Source organism: Mycteria americana, chromosome 5, assembly GCF_035582795.1.
Source record: "Mycteria americana isolate JAX WOST 10 ecotype Jacksonville Zoo and Gardens chromosome 5, USCA_MyAme_1.0, whole genome shotgun sequence".
Taxonomy (NCBI): Eukaryota; Metazoa; Chordata; class Aves; order Ciconiiformes; family Ciconiidae; genus Mycteria; species Mycteria americana.
Window position 1 is genome coordinate 1406500 of NC_134369.1, and position 13839 is coordinate 1420338.

General features: G+C 72.0%; 4 protein-coding genes across 9 annotated transcripts; 1 reads left to right on the top strand and 3 right to left on the bottom strand.

Moving 5' to 3' along the window:
- Nucleotides 1-98: 98 nt before the first annotated feature.
- LOC142410007 (calcium-binding protein 2-like) lies at nt 99-3450 on the bottom strand. Of its 3 annotated transcripts, XM_075501864.1 has the most exons (8): nt 3066-3450; nt 2662-2844; nt 2423-2584; nt 2228-2258; nt 1954-2088; nt 1731-1840; nt 1510-1657; nt 99-1432 (listed from the first exon to the last, which is right to left on the bottom strand). In XM_075501864.1, the coding sequence occupies exons 1-8, from the start codon at nt 3330-3332 to the stop codon at nt 1407-1409; spliced, it is 1062 nt and encodes a 353-aa protein (XP_075357979.1). In that variant the 5' UTR covers nt 3333-3450; the 3' UTR covers nt 99-1406. The 3 variants fall into 3 exon arrangements, with proteins under 3 accessions (XP_075357979.1, XP_075357980.1, XP_075357978.1); XM_075501865.1 differs by lacking the exon at nt 2662-2844; XM_075501863.1 differs by having other exon boundaries at nt 1954-2056; nt 2423-2844.
- A 415-nt stretch (nt 3451-3865) lies between these two features.
- On the top strand, nt 3866-6273 carry NDUFV1 (NADH:ubiquinone oxidoreductase core subunit V1). Of its 2 annotated transcripts, XM_075501858.1 has the most exons (10): nt 3866-4032; nt 4132-4212; nt 4315-4485; nt 4569-4752; nt 4834-5023; nt 5191-5403; nt 5491-5657; nt 5728-5809; nt 5899-6044; nt 6137-6273. In XM_075501858.1, exons 1-10 carry the CDS (start codon nt 3977-3979, stop codon nt 6218-6220), a joined length of 1374 nt encoding a protein of 457 aa, XP_075357973.1. In that variant the 5' UTR covers nt 3866-3976; the 3' UTR covers nt 6221-6273. The 2 variants fall into 2 exon arrangements, with proteins under 2 accessions (XP_075357973.1, XP_075357974.1); XM_075501859.1 differs by lacking the exon at nt 4315-4485.
- A 555-nt stretch (nt 6274-6828) lies between these two features.
- On the bottom strand, nt 6829-8363 carry NUDT8 (nudix hydrolase 8). 3 transcript variants are annotated; one of them, XM_075501885.1, is made up of 4 exons: nt 8134-8363; nt 7935-8067; nt 7469-7546; nt 6829-7349 (listed from the first exon to the last, which is right to left on the bottom strand). In XM_075501885.1, exons 1-4 carry the CDS (start codon nt 8337-8339, stop codon nt 7095-7097), a joined length of 672 nt encoding a protein of 223 aa, XP_075358000.1. In that variant the 5' UTR covers nt 8340-8363; the 3' UTR covers nt 6829-7094. The 3 variants fall into 3 exon arrangements, with proteins under 3 accessions (XP_075358000.1, XP_075357998.1, XP_075357997.1); XM_075501883.1 differs by having other exon boundaries at nt 7469-7543; nt 7935-8363; XM_075501882.1 differs by having other exon boundaries at nt 7935-8363.
- Nucleotides 8364-10014: 1651 nt separating this feature from the next.
- Nucleotides 10015-13774, bottom strand: MTCH2 (mitochondrial carrier 2). Its single transcript, XM_075501874.1, has 13 exons — nt 13619-13774; nt 13433-13517; nt 13195-13301; nt 13011-13037; nt 12522-12575; nt 12320-12377; nt 12140-12191; nt 11994-12053; nt 11445-11538; nt 11207-11254; nt 10751-10818; nt 10357-10432; nt 10015-10213 (listed from the first exon to the last, which is right to left on the bottom strand). The coding sequence occupies exons 1-13, from the start codon at nt 13703-13705 to the stop codon at nt 10127-10129; spliced, it is 903 nt and encodes a 300-aa protein (XP_075357989.1). The 5' UTR covers nt 13706-13774; the 3' UTR covers nt 10015-10126.
- Between the last annotated feature and the right edge of the window lie 65 nt (nt 13775-13839).

Genomic DNA, 13839 nt, shown 5'->3' on the forward strand with positions numbered 1-13839 from the left:
CGCGGCGTCGGCCCCGCCCCTTTCTCCTCCCCCCCCCCCCCCCGTCCCGTCGCCCCCCCCCGCGCGAGACCAACGGCCGCCGCCGCCTCATCCCCTCAGGGCGGGCGGGAAGGGAGCGGGGCGGGCTCCGCCGCCGCGAGCCCCGGTACCGGCCCAGGCCGTTCCCGCCGGGCTTCCCCCCGCCGTGCGGGCCGCTCCGCTGAGGAGAACCGCAGCGCCGGGGAGAGCCCGGGCCGCCCTCACGGGCCCGGGCCTGCGCAGGTGAGGGGGTGCCGGGGGTGCCGGCTCCCTGCGGGGAGGCCTGGGCGGGCGGGCAGGGCCTGCCCGGGGTCGGCGGCTCCTCGGCCCGGAGCGGAGCAGCACGGCACGGTGTTCAACCGCGGGGTCCTGCCGGTGGGAGACACGGCGGCTGGTGCAGCCGGTGGGGGTAGCGGGTGGCGGGGGCCAAGCGGTGGCGGGAACGGTCGCTGGTGAATTCTGTTTAAACCCAACATAAAGACAAACAGAAGTCCGTAGCGAGAGGGTTTTTTTCATTTCAAAAGGGCAAAGATTGAAAAAAATTAATAAATTTGATCAGACACCACCACCCCACCCCCCCAAGGCGGGAAGCGTGACTGGGGAACAGAGGATTTCCTTCACTCCCAGCTGCAAAAATGACCCCAAACCGCATCCAGGGCGGAGAACCGCAGCGCTTTATTCCCGGCTTCTTTCCTCGAGGGTGTCCTGGCCGGGGTGCCGGACCCCGAGGAGTGTCCCCTGCGATGGGGGCCAGACCCACGAGGGCCCCCACCGGCCCCGAAAGCAGAGGGGTGCCCGACCCACGCGGGGCAGGACAGAGCAGGGTCTGGGGCAGGTCTGAGCTCAAACCGCGGTAACGGGGGAGAGGCGGTGGGTTACGCCGTAGGGTCAGCCCTAAATCACAGCCTGGAGGGAGCAGGGTCAAGGTGAGGGGCTCGGCAGTGGATAACGGGGGTCAAAACGAAGGCTGGAGGCATGAGCCGGCAGGGCTGGGGTGCAGCTGGGAGGGCAAGGGAGCGGCACGTTTGAGTTTTGGGAAACAGCAGGTGGGGTGGGAAGGGGGACGCTGAGGGGTGGGGACCAGGAGAGAGCAGAGATCAGGGCGAGAGCGGCCAATGCCCGGCCGAGTCTGCGCCGAAAAGGGGCCCGGCGTTGGCCCCGGCACCCCAAGCCGCGGTTGGACCTCGGCGGCCGGGCAGGCGCGTGGCCGAGGGTGAGTGTGAGCACCTCCGGCGCTGAAGAAGCGAGGGCCTCGTCCCGGGCTCGGGCGCCGTGCTGCGCCGGCACGGCCCCAGCCGCAGCAGCCGGAGCCGGGCGTCTCCTCCGCGGCCCCCTCCTCTTCGTAAGGCACGGCGGGGGCTCGGGTCCCGTGTTGGCACGCGCAGCCCTCAGCGCGACATCATCCGCACAAACTCTGCCGGCAGGAGAATACGTACAGAACGCCCCGAATGTTCCCGGGGACGTTCCCGGCATCCTCCCCGGCCCCTCTACCTTCGAAGTCCACCAGGCCGTCCCCGTTGAGATCCACGTCCTTGAGGATCTCGTCCACCTCCCGGTAGTTGAGCTGCTGCCCCAGCAGCTTGCACATGGCCTCCCGCAGCTCCGCCATGCTGATCTGCCCGTCCCCGTTGCTGTCGAACTGCACGGCAAGCACCCGTCGGCGACGGCCGCCCTCGGCACGCCACGCCCGGGCTGTCCCCCCGTCCCCTCACCTCGCGGAAGGCGTCGCGCAGCTCCTTGATCCCGATCATGTCCGCCGTCTCCGCCAGCATCTTGGGGCCCATCAGCTCCACGAAGTCATCAAAATCCACCTTGCCGCCGGCTGCGGGAGAAGCGGGGTGTCACGGCGGTGGGGCCAGGGATCGCCGGGGACAGGTTGCCCCCGGCCTCTGGCTGCCGGCGGGGCGGAGGGGGACCCGGCGCCCCGCCACGTACTGATCTGCTGGGACAGCTCGATGAGCTCCATCTCGGTGGGCATGTAGCCCATGGTCCGCATGCACTCGCCCAGGTCCTTGTAGCTGATGTACCCGTCGCGGTCCTTGTCGAACTCCCGGAAGGCCTGCTTCAGCTCTGGGGACGGCGCGGCGTCACCGCCGGCACCCCGGCACCACCGCGCACCCCTGCTGCCCGCTCCCACCCGCCCGTCGCCCCGCTGCAGCCGGGGGAGCTCCCGACCGGGGCGAACGCCCCCAGCCCCGCGCCTCCTCACCTTCGATCTCTTCCGGCCGCAGCTCTCGGTCCTGGGAAAGAGAAAGCGGGAAGAGCCGAAGGAGGGGTCCTTCTCCCACGGATCCCCCCAGGGATCCCGCCCTCAATCCCCCGCCGCTTCGCGGGCAGCCGTGGGGCGCGGCCGGCAGCGCGGCGCCCGGCGTGGCGGGCACGCGGGGAGGGGATGGGCGCGTACCAGCTGGGTGATGGCGATGCTCTGCCGCAGGAAGATGCAGGCCGGCCCCACCAGCCCCTGCAGCACCGAGTAGCTCTGCAGCGGGGGAGACTGCGCCGCCTCCGCCGCCTCCTCGGGGTCCCCGGCGCCGGGGGTCGGGGGGCCGGAGCGCGGCTTCCCGTCCTGCGGGGCAGAGCGGGCGTCAGCGGCGGGGCGGGGGGGGCCCGAGCCGGGGCCCCCCGGGGCGGGCCCGGCCTTACCTTGGGGAGCCTCCGCTCAGGGGTCTTGGTGCAGTTGCCCATGGCTGGGGGCCGTGCCGCAGGGCATGCCTGGCCCCGGGGGGCCGGCTGCCGCGGTCCCGGGGGCTGCCGCGGTCCCGGGGGCTGCCGCCCGGCCGGGGCAAGCCGGGGCCGGGGCCGGGGGGGGTGCGAGAGCGGCCGTGGCTGTGCGGGGATTTGAGGTTTTTATGGAATATCTGGGGATATGCAGGGCAGGCGGGGGGGGCACCGCGCCCGCGCACACGCATAATCCCCCGGATTATTCCCCGCTCGGCCGCCCTGCTCCAGATGTGGGGAGCCGCCCAGCTGTTCCCCGGCATCCCCGCGGGGGCACCCGGGCCCCCCGGCCCTGCCGCCCCCCGGCCCTCTCCCCCGCTGGCGGTTACCTGCCCAAAAACGGGGGGCGGCTGGGGCCCCGGCTCCTCGGCGGCCCACCGACGCTCCGCCGGGGATGCGCCGCCTTCGCTGGGCCGCCTCCCGCTCCCCGGGGCGCCGGCGGTGCCGGGGTCCCCCTGCCCCCCGAGCCGCGGGGCCGGGCGGAGGCGGCGGCCGCCCCGCTTGCCGGGGCCGTGGGGGCGGGAGGCACCCCGGCAGGCGGGGGGTGCGGGGCTGCCGGCGCCCCGCCGCTGCGGCCCACGGAAGAGAAAGAACATGCCGCCCGCCGCCCCAGCCTGCCGCTCGCCCGGGCCCTGCTCCCGCTCCCGCTCCCCACCCCCGGGGCCAGGTGGGAGGGAAACCGGATCCCCCGGGGCCCGGCGCTCGCCCTGGCCCCGCTCCCTTCGCCGGGACGAGGCCACCGCCGGTGGAAGGGGGGGGGAACGTGGCCCCGAACGGGGGAGCGGCCGGGGGAGAGCGGGACCCGCCGTGCCCGCCGAGGGGCCTGAGGCGGGGCGGCGCGGCCCCCCGGGGCGCTGGGGGGTGGGAGCGGGGCTCCCCGGGGCTCCCGGGGGGGCGGCGGGGCCTCCGGTTTCAGCTCCCGAAACCCGACCCGCGCCCGGGCGCGGGGCACGTGGCAGCGCGGGCGCGGCGCCAGCCTGGACACGCCCCCTCCGCGCGGCCACGCCCCCTCCGCGCGGCCACGCCCTCCTCCGAGCGACCACGCCTCCATCGCGATGATCACACCCCCGCCGTGTGACCACGCCCCCATCCTGTGAGCACACACCCCCCGTCGTGTGACCACGCCCCCGCTCTGCGCCGCGCCGCCGGCGCTCGCCGCTGACGTCACCACCGGAGCGACGGTGCGGGGGCGGCTGAAGGTGACGGTGGTCCCGGTCCTGGTGCCGGTGCCCGCCCCGCCATGGCCGCCCGGCAGCTGCTGGCGCTGCGGCGCCTGCCCGCTGCCGCCTCCTCCTTCTCGGTGAGCGGGGACGGGGGGGAGCGCCGGGGCGGGTCCCGCCGCTCCCGATACCGCTGTTACCGGTGCCGGTGCTGAGTCCGTGTCTCCCCGCAGACGGCACCCAAGAAGACGCAGTTCGGGTCGCTGCGGGACGAGGACCGGATCTTCACCAACCTCTACGGGCGGCACGACTGGAGGTGAGTACCGGGGGCGCGGCGGGGCGGGGGTCCCGGGGCGGTGCGGCCCGTCCCGGTGCCACCGGCCGTGCCGTGCCGTGCCGTGCCGTGCCGTGCCCGCAGGCTGCAGGGGGCCCTGCGCCGCGGCGACTGGTACAAGACGAAGGAGATCCTGCTCAAGGGGGTGGACTGGATCCTCGGCGAGATCAAGGCCTCGGGGCTGCGGGGCCGCGGCGGCGCCGGTTTCCCCACCGGCCTCAAGTGGAGCTTCATGAACAAGCCCCCGGACGGCAGGTGAGACCGGTACCGGCACCGGCACCGGCGCCGCCCCCCTCCCCGCGGGGAGCCCAGCCCTGACGGCCCCCGCGTCCCCCCAGGCCCAAGTACCTGGTGGTGAACGCGGACGAGGGGGAACCGGGCACCTGTAAGGACCGGGAGATCATGCGCCACGACCCCCACAAGCTGGTGGAGGGCTGCCTGGTGGCCGGCCGCGCCATGGGCGCCCGCGCCGCCTACATCTACATCCGCGGCGAGTTCTACAACGAGGCCTCCAACCTGCAGGTGAGCGGCGAGGGCGGCCGCGCCGGCCGGGGAGGGGGAACCCCCCCCGCCCCCGGACCCACCCGTTTGTCCCCGCCGTAGGTGGCCATCCGCGAGGCCTACGAAGCCGGGCTGCTGGGGCGGGACGCCTGCGGCTCGGGCTACGCCTTCGACGTCTTCGTGGTGAGGGGCGCCGGAGCCTACATCTGCGGGGAGGAGACGGCGCTGATCGAGTCCATCGAGGGCAAGCAGGGCAAGCCGCGCCTGAAGCCCCCCTTCCCCGCCGACGTGGGTACGTCCCCGGCGTCCCCCGCCTCGCTCGTGGCGGCGCGAGCCTTCGTTTCCGGCTGCCGCCCGAGAGCGGGACAAAATGGCGGCGACCGGGCAAAACCAGTTGTCCCCGGGCCGCCGTCCCGCTGCAGGCAGAGCGCGGCCGTTGAGAGCTCCCGCCGCTTCCAGGTGTCTTCGGCTGCCCCACCACGGTGGCCAACGTGGAGACGGTGGCCGTGGCCCCCACCATCTGCCGGCGCGGGGGAGCCTGGTTCGCCGGCTTTGGGCGGGAGCGCAACTCGGGGACGAAACTCTTCAACATCTCGGGTCACGTCAACAACCCCTGCACCGTGGAGGAGGAGATGTCGGTGCCGCTGAAGGAGCTCATCGAGAAGCACGCCGGTAAGCGCCGCGGGCCACCCTGCCGAGCCGTGCCGTGCCGGCGCTGGGCCGGGCTCAGCCGGTTCTGTCCCCCCGCTTCTCTGGCAGGGGGTGTCCGCGGGGGCTGGGACAACCTGCTGGCCGTCATCCCGGGGGGCTCCTCCACGCCGCTGCTCCCCAAGTCGGTGTGCGAGACCGTGCTGATGGACTTCGATGCCCTGGTGCAGGCGCAGAGCGGGCTCGGCACGGCCGCCGTCATCGTCATGGACAAATCGGTAAGGGAGGAGCCCCCTCCCCGGCCCCCCCGTGCCGTGGCAGGGCCCTCACCCTCCCCTCCTTCCCCAGACCGACGTCGTTAAAGCCATCGCTCGCCTCATTGAGTTTTACAAGCACGAGAGCTGCGGGCAGTGCACCCCGTGCCGGGAAGGTGAGCGTGGGGCCGGGGCGGGCGGGAGGCTGCGGGGCGGGGGGGGGGGGCCGCACCGCAGGCTCCTGACGGCCTTCCCCTCCCCGCAGGCGTCGACTGGATGAACAAGGTCATGGCACGCTTCGTGCAGGGCAACGCGCAGGTGGCCGAGATCGACGCGCTGTGGGAGATCAGCAAGCAGATCGAGGGCCACACCATCTGCGCCCTGGGTGACGGCGCGGCCTGGCCCGTTCAGGTGGGGGGGGCGGGATTTGGGGCCGGGAGCAGGGACTGGTGGGGGGGGGCCTTTCCCTGCCCCCTTAACTCCATCCCCGTCCCTTTGCGCAGGGTCTCATCCGCCACTTCCGACCAGAGCTGGAGGAGAGGATGCGGCGCTACGGGGAGGCCAAAGCCCGAGCGGCATCGGCGTGAGGAGCCGACGGTGGAGCAAGGGCTGCCAGTGGTGGTGGCCCTGCTGTTTCCTGCCGGGGGAGGGGGGCTTCTTGGGGGGTGTTGCGGTTTGGGGGGCTGTGTTGGGGGGTCCTCAATAAACGCTGCTGCGCTCACGGGCTCCTCTCTGCTGGGGGCAGGGAGCAGGAGTAGGCTGTGAGCATAAAATGGGGGGACGGGGCTGGTGGGGGGGGGGGGGGCTCTGGGTCCTGCCTGCCCTGGAGCAGGGGATCCCCAGGGATCAGGGGGGTCCCTGGGGAGCAGGAGGTCGCACAGCCGAGGTCGGGCTACCCCCGGAGGGGAGATCCTGGTTTTCCAGGAGACTCCATGTCCCCTCTCTGGGGCTGGGTATGGGGGGGAAGGCGGCAGTTGTGGGGCAGCACCAAGCAGCCGGGGTATTACACGGCCGCGCGTCCCTCCCTGGGGACCCCGCGCTCCCTGTCACCGCCACGGTGGCACCGGGACAGCTCCTGCCTGTACTAGTGCCAGGGGGGACAGCTGTCGTGTGTCATCCGTCCCATCCCTGTCCCGTGGTGCTGGCGCCGAGGGCCAGCCACGCTCCCCGACCTGGAGGCCACGGCGCGAGTGGGTCAAACCATGGCTTTTTTACTCGGTCACAGTGTGTGATGTCAGCTGTGGGCGCGGGCAGCAGCACCCGTGGGGGTCGGTGCGGTTTCCCCGCGGCAGCCCCCTGTCGCCCGTCGCCGTGCGTGCGGCAAGGTCGGCTTACGGGCGTCCTGCGGACAAAAGAAGCCGCGCAACTGAGGCACGGGGAGAGCTCTGCCTGTACAACCCCCCCCCAAAAACACCACCCTGGCACCTGGGGCAGGCGGGGGCCACCCTGTCCCCTCCCGTGTCAGGTCGAGCCCCCCTCGAGGGGTCGGGCCGAGGGGCTGCGGGCCGGCACGTGGGTCTTCCTGCGGTAGCGGTCGGGCGCCAGCAGCTCCAGGGTCAGCTCGGTGATGATGGCCGTCAGCCCCCAGACCTTGTGGGGGCCGTTGAGGAAGACGGGCAGGGTGTAGCCGTAGCGGCCGGCGGTGCGGAAGTGGGTGTACCCCTGGTTCTCCTCCCGCAGGAGGTGAGCCAGGGGCAGGGTGAAGACCTCCTCCACCTGTCGGCACAGGCGGCGAGGGGGTGGCCGGGGCCGTCTGCCACGGTGTCACCGGGGGAGCCGGGGAAAGGGGGTGCTCGCCCCAGGCAGGGGACGCGGCCGGCGTTGGGGTCACCCACCTCGTCGGGGTTGGGGGTCAGCGTCAAGTCCTCCAGGGGCCCCAGGTTGGCCACGACGGGAGCCACCATCAGTCCCTGCTGGAAGGTGCGTCAGCAAGGGACGGGGGTGACAAGCCCCCCTCCCCAAAGTGCCACCCACTCGCCTTCACCCCCTGCGCCCCACCTGACACCCAGTGTGTGTCTGTCACCCAACACCCTCCCTTGCCTGCACCCAGTGCCCCGCGTCCCTGTCACCCCACGTCCCTGTCACCCCGTGTCCCTGTCATCCCGTGTCCCTGTCACCCGCGTCCCTGCTGCCTTGTCCCTGCCACCCTGCCCTTGTGTCCTTGTCACCCCATGTCGTGTCCTTGGTGTCCCCAGCCGCTCCGTGCCCCCAAACACCCTCCGCCCCCCCCCCCCGACCCCACCCCTGCGCCGGTGTCCTCGTCACCTCGTCCGCCCCCCCCCCGTCCCCGGTGCCCGGTACCCGGTCGGGCAGCAGCCGCAGCTGCCCCCAGACGCTCGGGGCTGCCAGCGCCAGCCCCAGCTCCTCCCGCGTCTCCCGCAGCGCCGTGGCCACCGCGTCGCCGTCCGCCGGGTCCCGCCGCCCCCCGGGGAAGCTGCAAGAGGCAACGGCGCCGGTCAGGGCCGGGCCGGCCCCGGTGCCCGCTCCCCGCCGCCGGTACCTGACGTCGCCGCTGTGGGGCCCGCCCAGGCGGCGGGAGCGCAGCGTGAAGAGCAGCGCGGGGCGGCCGCGCACCGAGCACAGCGGCACCAGCACCGCCGCCGCCGCCGCCCCCCGCCGCCCCGCCGCCGCCAGCCGCGCCCGGCACCGCCGCTCGCTGCCGCTGCTCAGCAGCCCCGCGCCGCCGTCCGCGCCCGGCTCCGCCATGGCGCCGGCACGGGAGGGCGGGGAGGGCCCGCGGTACCGGCCGCCCCCGGCGCCGCCTCCCGCAGCCCAGCCCGGTCCCGGCCCCGGCCCCGCGGCGCCTCGGGCCTTCAGCGGCGGGTGCGCAGCTCCCTGCGGGGTGTGCAACCCCACTGCCGGGTGTGCAACTCCCTGGGGGGTGTGCAACCCCCCCCCCACCGGCTGTACAACCCCCTGCGGGGTGTGCAACCCCATTGCTTGCAACCCCCCCCCCCCGGCTGTGCAACCCCGCTGCGGGGTGTGCAACCCCCCCTCTGCCGGCTGTGCAAGCACCGCAACCCTCCCGCTGCACCGGAACAGCCCCTACTCGGTGTGCAACCCCCTCGCTGGGTGCGCAACCCACGCCCCGGGTTTGCACACCCACCCCTCGGTGTGCGATCCTCTCCCCGCGTGTGCAACCCCCCCCCCCCCGTGCGTGCAACCAGCCCTGCCAGCTGTGCAAGCCCTGCTCCAGCTGTGCCGCCCTCCCACGCGCCCGTGCGACCCCCTCCTCCGGCCGTGCAGCCTCCCACCCAAGGGTGCCACGCTCCTGCCGGGTGTGCGAGCCCCCCCTCCAGCTGCACAACCCTCCCGCCGGGTGTGCAACTTCCCCCCCCACCTTTTCACAGCCCAGACGTGCCACCGTCCGTCACCAGCCACGCGTCCCCTCCTGCGTGGGGGTGCTGCGTGGGGGGAACACCCACAGCAGGATCGATCCGCTCTCTGCCCCCTCACTACAGCCCCGAGAGGGAGCCAGGGAGGGGAAACTGAGGCACAGGGGAGGAGGCCTCGGGGCCCTGCCACCGCCACAATTATCCCCAGGCGTTAACAAGCGGCCTCCGCTGCCCCCGGGGCGGGGGGCAGCCCGTGGGGGAGCTGGGGCTGTAAACACGGGGTGGGGTGTAAGGGGGGTGAGGGCTCCGGGCGCCGCCGTCTCGCGGGGGGAATTTCCTCTCGAAACAGCCTTAACGGGAGCCAAGGAGGGGAAAATGTTCGCAGGGTGTAAGCGCGGGAAGCGGGAGAGGGATTTCTGCCGGCGGATTTACCCGGCAGCCTCGGCGCCAACCACGCTTTCAGGCTGAAGGCAAAACACGGGCGCCAGTCCCCAAAACTTTTGCCAAAGTTTGGCCCAACTCCTCGAGTTGCCCCTTTTCCACCTTCAGCCCTTGGCTGGCGTAGCCATAAGAAAACTCGTCCTCCCCTAGTTGCGAGAGAGAGAGAAATCCACGGACCACCCTCCACGGAAGAGGGGAACCCCCTTCCTTCACCGGGAGACACCGCGTCACCTTCGCCTCGAAGCCGATTTTCCCCTTGGCGACTCCGCCAGCGCTGCGGGCTCCAGGCCCGAGGGAAAGGAACTTCTCGAAGGAGAGAGGTTGGCCCCCGTAACGGTCTCGAAGGGGAGATCAGAAGCATAGGTGTCCAGGGCAGGACGGACACGGTGACGTCTCGCGGGACCGATCCAGCACCCTGCCCGGCTGACTGCGCCTACGGGGGTCTGGGTGGGCGCCGGGTCGGCGAAAAGGGGTCGGAATCACGATAGGGGAACAGGGAGTAACAGGGACGGTGCTCCGGCGGTCGGATCGGGGAGGGAACGCTGGAGATGGGCCAGGCCCCCCAGGAAGCCCACGACAGACACTCTCACGCCTCCACCTTCATCTCTCAGCATTAAATGATTTAAAAAAAAAATTGTATAGAAATCACCACTCTCTCATAATTCCCGGCCTCGAGAACCCAGCATCAGCTTCACGACTCCCCTCTTGGCTCCAGCTTCAGCGAAACCTCCTCTCCTCCCACACGTACCGCTTCCCTGCGGGCACCTTGCGGAAAAACAGGCTGTTCCCTCGGCTCATGTTGCCCTGGAAGGGGGAGATGGCCACCACCGGGTGAGTCAAGGGTGCCCGGAGCCCCGGCACGGCCCCCCCAGACGCCGCAGGGCTCCCACCCGGCTCTTCTCCACGGCCAGGCAGCATCCCGGCGCTGCCCGGCTCCGGCTACTTACCTCCCTGTGCAGCTGGCTCCAGCAGTCCAGCCAGGAGGAGTAGGTGGGTGCGTAGGGGAGGAGGCCCCCGGCCAGCCTGGGGAAGGGAAGGGAGAGCCACGGGGAATTATTTCCACCCGGGGCCGAGCCAGTGGGGTAGGAGCCGTCCCCTCTGCAGCTCCGTGCGGGGCTGAACCCCAAAATGGCCCTTTCGAGGCTGAGCTCCCCCCCCCACCGCAGCGCTACCAACGAGGGATCAACCCCACGGCGAGTTTGAAACCTCTTTGCCATCCGGGAGCTTCGGAAAGGCAGTTCCGGGAGCTGATCCGGCGCGGAGGGACGCGGCTGTCACCCACGCCAGCCCCCCCGGGCGCGGGCTCGTCCTCGCAGGGGGGTGGGAGGCGGTGGCACTCACCCGCAGTTATTAACGGCCATCAGGTTGGAGACCAGCACGAAGGGGTAGGTCAGCATGCTGGCGAAGAACTGCAACGGGGAGCAGGGCTGGTCGGCAGCGGCCCGCGGCCTCCGCAGGGATCCCCCCTCCCCCCGTGGGAAGAACAAGCCCCAAAAGTACCCAGGGACCCCCCGGGAAGGAGCCCTCTCCCGCAGGCTCCGTGTGGGGCCAGGCTAGGCGGAGGCAGGGCCAAGGCCGTGAGCTCCACGGAGCATTCCTTCCCCGAGAGCCGAGCCCTCCGGAGCCCGGGGCAGCGCCCGGCTCTGCTCCCCAGCCCAGCAGCCGCAGCGCAGGCGGGATTAGAGGAACACGCCGTCTCCCCGGGGAAAGAGGATTCAATTCTCTTCACCCTATCCCCAGGGAGACAGCGTCACGCACACGGGCGTACGCACGCACGCACGGGCAGGCTGTACTCACTCCAGTGACTGCCTGTGAGTAGCTCTTCATCTCAGCCATGGTCGAGACCTGCGGGAGGAGAAAAGGCACCTTCAACCCCCACGGAGCCGTGCTGCCACCCCAAAGTGGGGCCCTGCCCCCCTGGACTGTCCCCCGAGCCTCCCCCGTCCCTCATCGCTGTCACAACTCGGCGCCGGCGACGCTGCCGCACTGCCCCCAGCCCGCCCTGGGCCCCCCGAGCAGGGTGCGGAGCCCGTACCCCGTTCTCCAGCGCGTACGTGTTGATGAGGTAGGCCAGCATGTTGCAGAGCCAGAGCGAAAGGATGTCCCCGAGGAGCCGGGGGATGAGGCCGCTGAAAGAGAAGAGGCAGCGGGAACGTGAGCCTAGGGCAGATGGGGATCTGGCGGCGCGCAGAGCTGGGGAACAGCCGGTTGGGAACGGGAGGGAGCGGCCGTTCACCCCGCGGCCGGGTGAAGGGGGGAGCCCCCGGCCGCGGGAGCAGGGATGCGGGGACAAGCGGTTCCAAGAGGACGCAGGCGCAGAGGGGAGCTCTGGATGTCACCCAGGGCCGGCGGTTACAAGGCGGGGGCTCGCCGGATCCGCCCCAGGAAGCCCCCCGGGGAGGGCAGAACGGGAAACGGTACGACCCAGCGGCAGCCGAGGGCAGGGCAGAGCGCTTCTCGAGCCCGGCAAGACGGGAGAGCAGAGCTGCGGCGCCGCGGCCGGAGGGAGAAGCGACGCCCGAGCGGCGAGCGAAGCCTGCGGATTTTGGGGAGGAACCCCGAGGCCCCCGTCGTCGGCACTCACGCGAAGAAGCCCAGGATGCCCTCTTCCCGGTAAATCGTGGCGAAGGCGCTTAGTGTCCCGCTGGGCCGGGGAGGAAGAGGAGAGCACCGCGGTCAGAGGGGGCCCTGCGGGTGGGCAGCCCCCCCCGGCAGCCCCCCACCCCGTACCTGTACTTGGTCTCCCGGCCGATGAACTGCACCATGCAGCGCAGGGTGATCACTGCGGGCAGAGACGGGCAGCGCGGGGGTCGGGGGGGGGCACAGGGACGCTCCGGAGTGACACGGGAGTGACAGGCGCCCGTCACTCAGGTCACCAGGCCTGTGCACGGCTACGGGGGGGGCACCTACCGTGGAAGGGGTGGGTGATGAGCGTGGCGGCAGAGCGAGCGACCATCTCTCGGGAGGTCTGGGGAGAAACGGGCTGTCAGGGGGAGGGGGCCGGGGCGGCAGGTGACGGGGACACGGCAGGCACCGAGCCCAGCGGCACTGGCGTTGTACCGAGCCCCTCTCACACCCGCACGGACCCCAGCACCCTCCTCTTCCTCCTCACCTCCTTGAGAACCTGCTCCAGCGAGGACACGGGCTCCTTCTTGCTGGCTCCAGGCTGGGGAGGGAAAGAGGTGGGGAACAGCCCCCCGAAAGGCACCGCTCCCTCCCCGCCACCCCTGAAAGGGGCCATCTCCCCCGGCGCGGACTCGGCAGCCCCCCAGCCCCGCGCCTTTCTCCCTGGGGACAGCGCTCGATGCCGGGCTGCCTCTGCCCGCAGCCACGGGGGCACAGGGGAAGGGGAGAGACGGAAAGGAAGGAGGGGGAGACGGAAAGGAAGGAGGGGGAGACGGAAAGGAAGGAGGGGGAGACGGAAAGGAAGGAGGGGGAGACGGAAAGGAAGGAGGGGGAGACGGAAAGGAAGGAGGGGGAGACGGAAAGGAAGGAGGGGGAGACGGAAAGGAAGGAGGGGGAGACGGAAAGGAAGGAGGGGGAGACGGAAAGGAAGGAGGGAGGGAGGGAGGATTCACGGGGGAAGCAGCCTCACACCTACCTCAGCCTGCTCGGCCTCCTGGTACCGCTGGGGAGGGAAGGGCAGGGTTAGCGCAGCCGCGGGGGTCGGGGGAGGCCCTGCCAGCGCCGCAGGGACGTGCCAGCACCGAAGCGGCGAGACACGGGGTCTCCGCGACCCGGAGCCGCGGGGGCCGGCGGCGATGTCCGTGTCCCCCCCCCGGTACCTGCAGCACTTTGCCGTGCACGACGGTGCCGATGGCGCTGGAGCAGAGGCGGGGGGTGAGGCCCTTGAAGAGTCCCGCTCTTCCGTCGACCTTCACGATGTGCTTGGCTGGGGACAACGGGGACCCGTCACGCCAGGCGGGGACCCCCCCCCCCCCCCCACCTCGGGGGACCCCCACGCAACCACCGGCCCCGCGGGGCGGGGGGCCACGGGGGAGCCGCGCACCGGGGCAGACTCACCGTAAGCGAAGAGGCCGGGCAGCTGGTAGACCTGTCGCCCGAAGACGTTCCTCCCCAGGGTGGGCGGCAGCGGCTCGTAGCCCACCTGCGGCGGGGACAGGCAGCCTGCAGCCGGGGCCGGGGCCGGGGCCGGGGCCGGGGCCGGGGCCGGGGCCCCCCCGCCCTCCGTTACCAGCCCCCCCTTACCTGCACCAGCACTTTCACGTACATGAGGGGCTGCGAGAGCACCGTCAGCCCCGAGCCCAGCAGCACCTGCGAGGCCGCGTCCGCCATGGTGCCGCCCCGGCGTCACGGCCCAGAAGGACACCGCCGCCGCCGCTTCCGCTTCCGCCCTCCCGGTACTTCCGGCGCGCCCGCCAATCGCTTCCGGCCGGAGGCGTGGCCCCGCCCGGTCGCCATGGCAACGA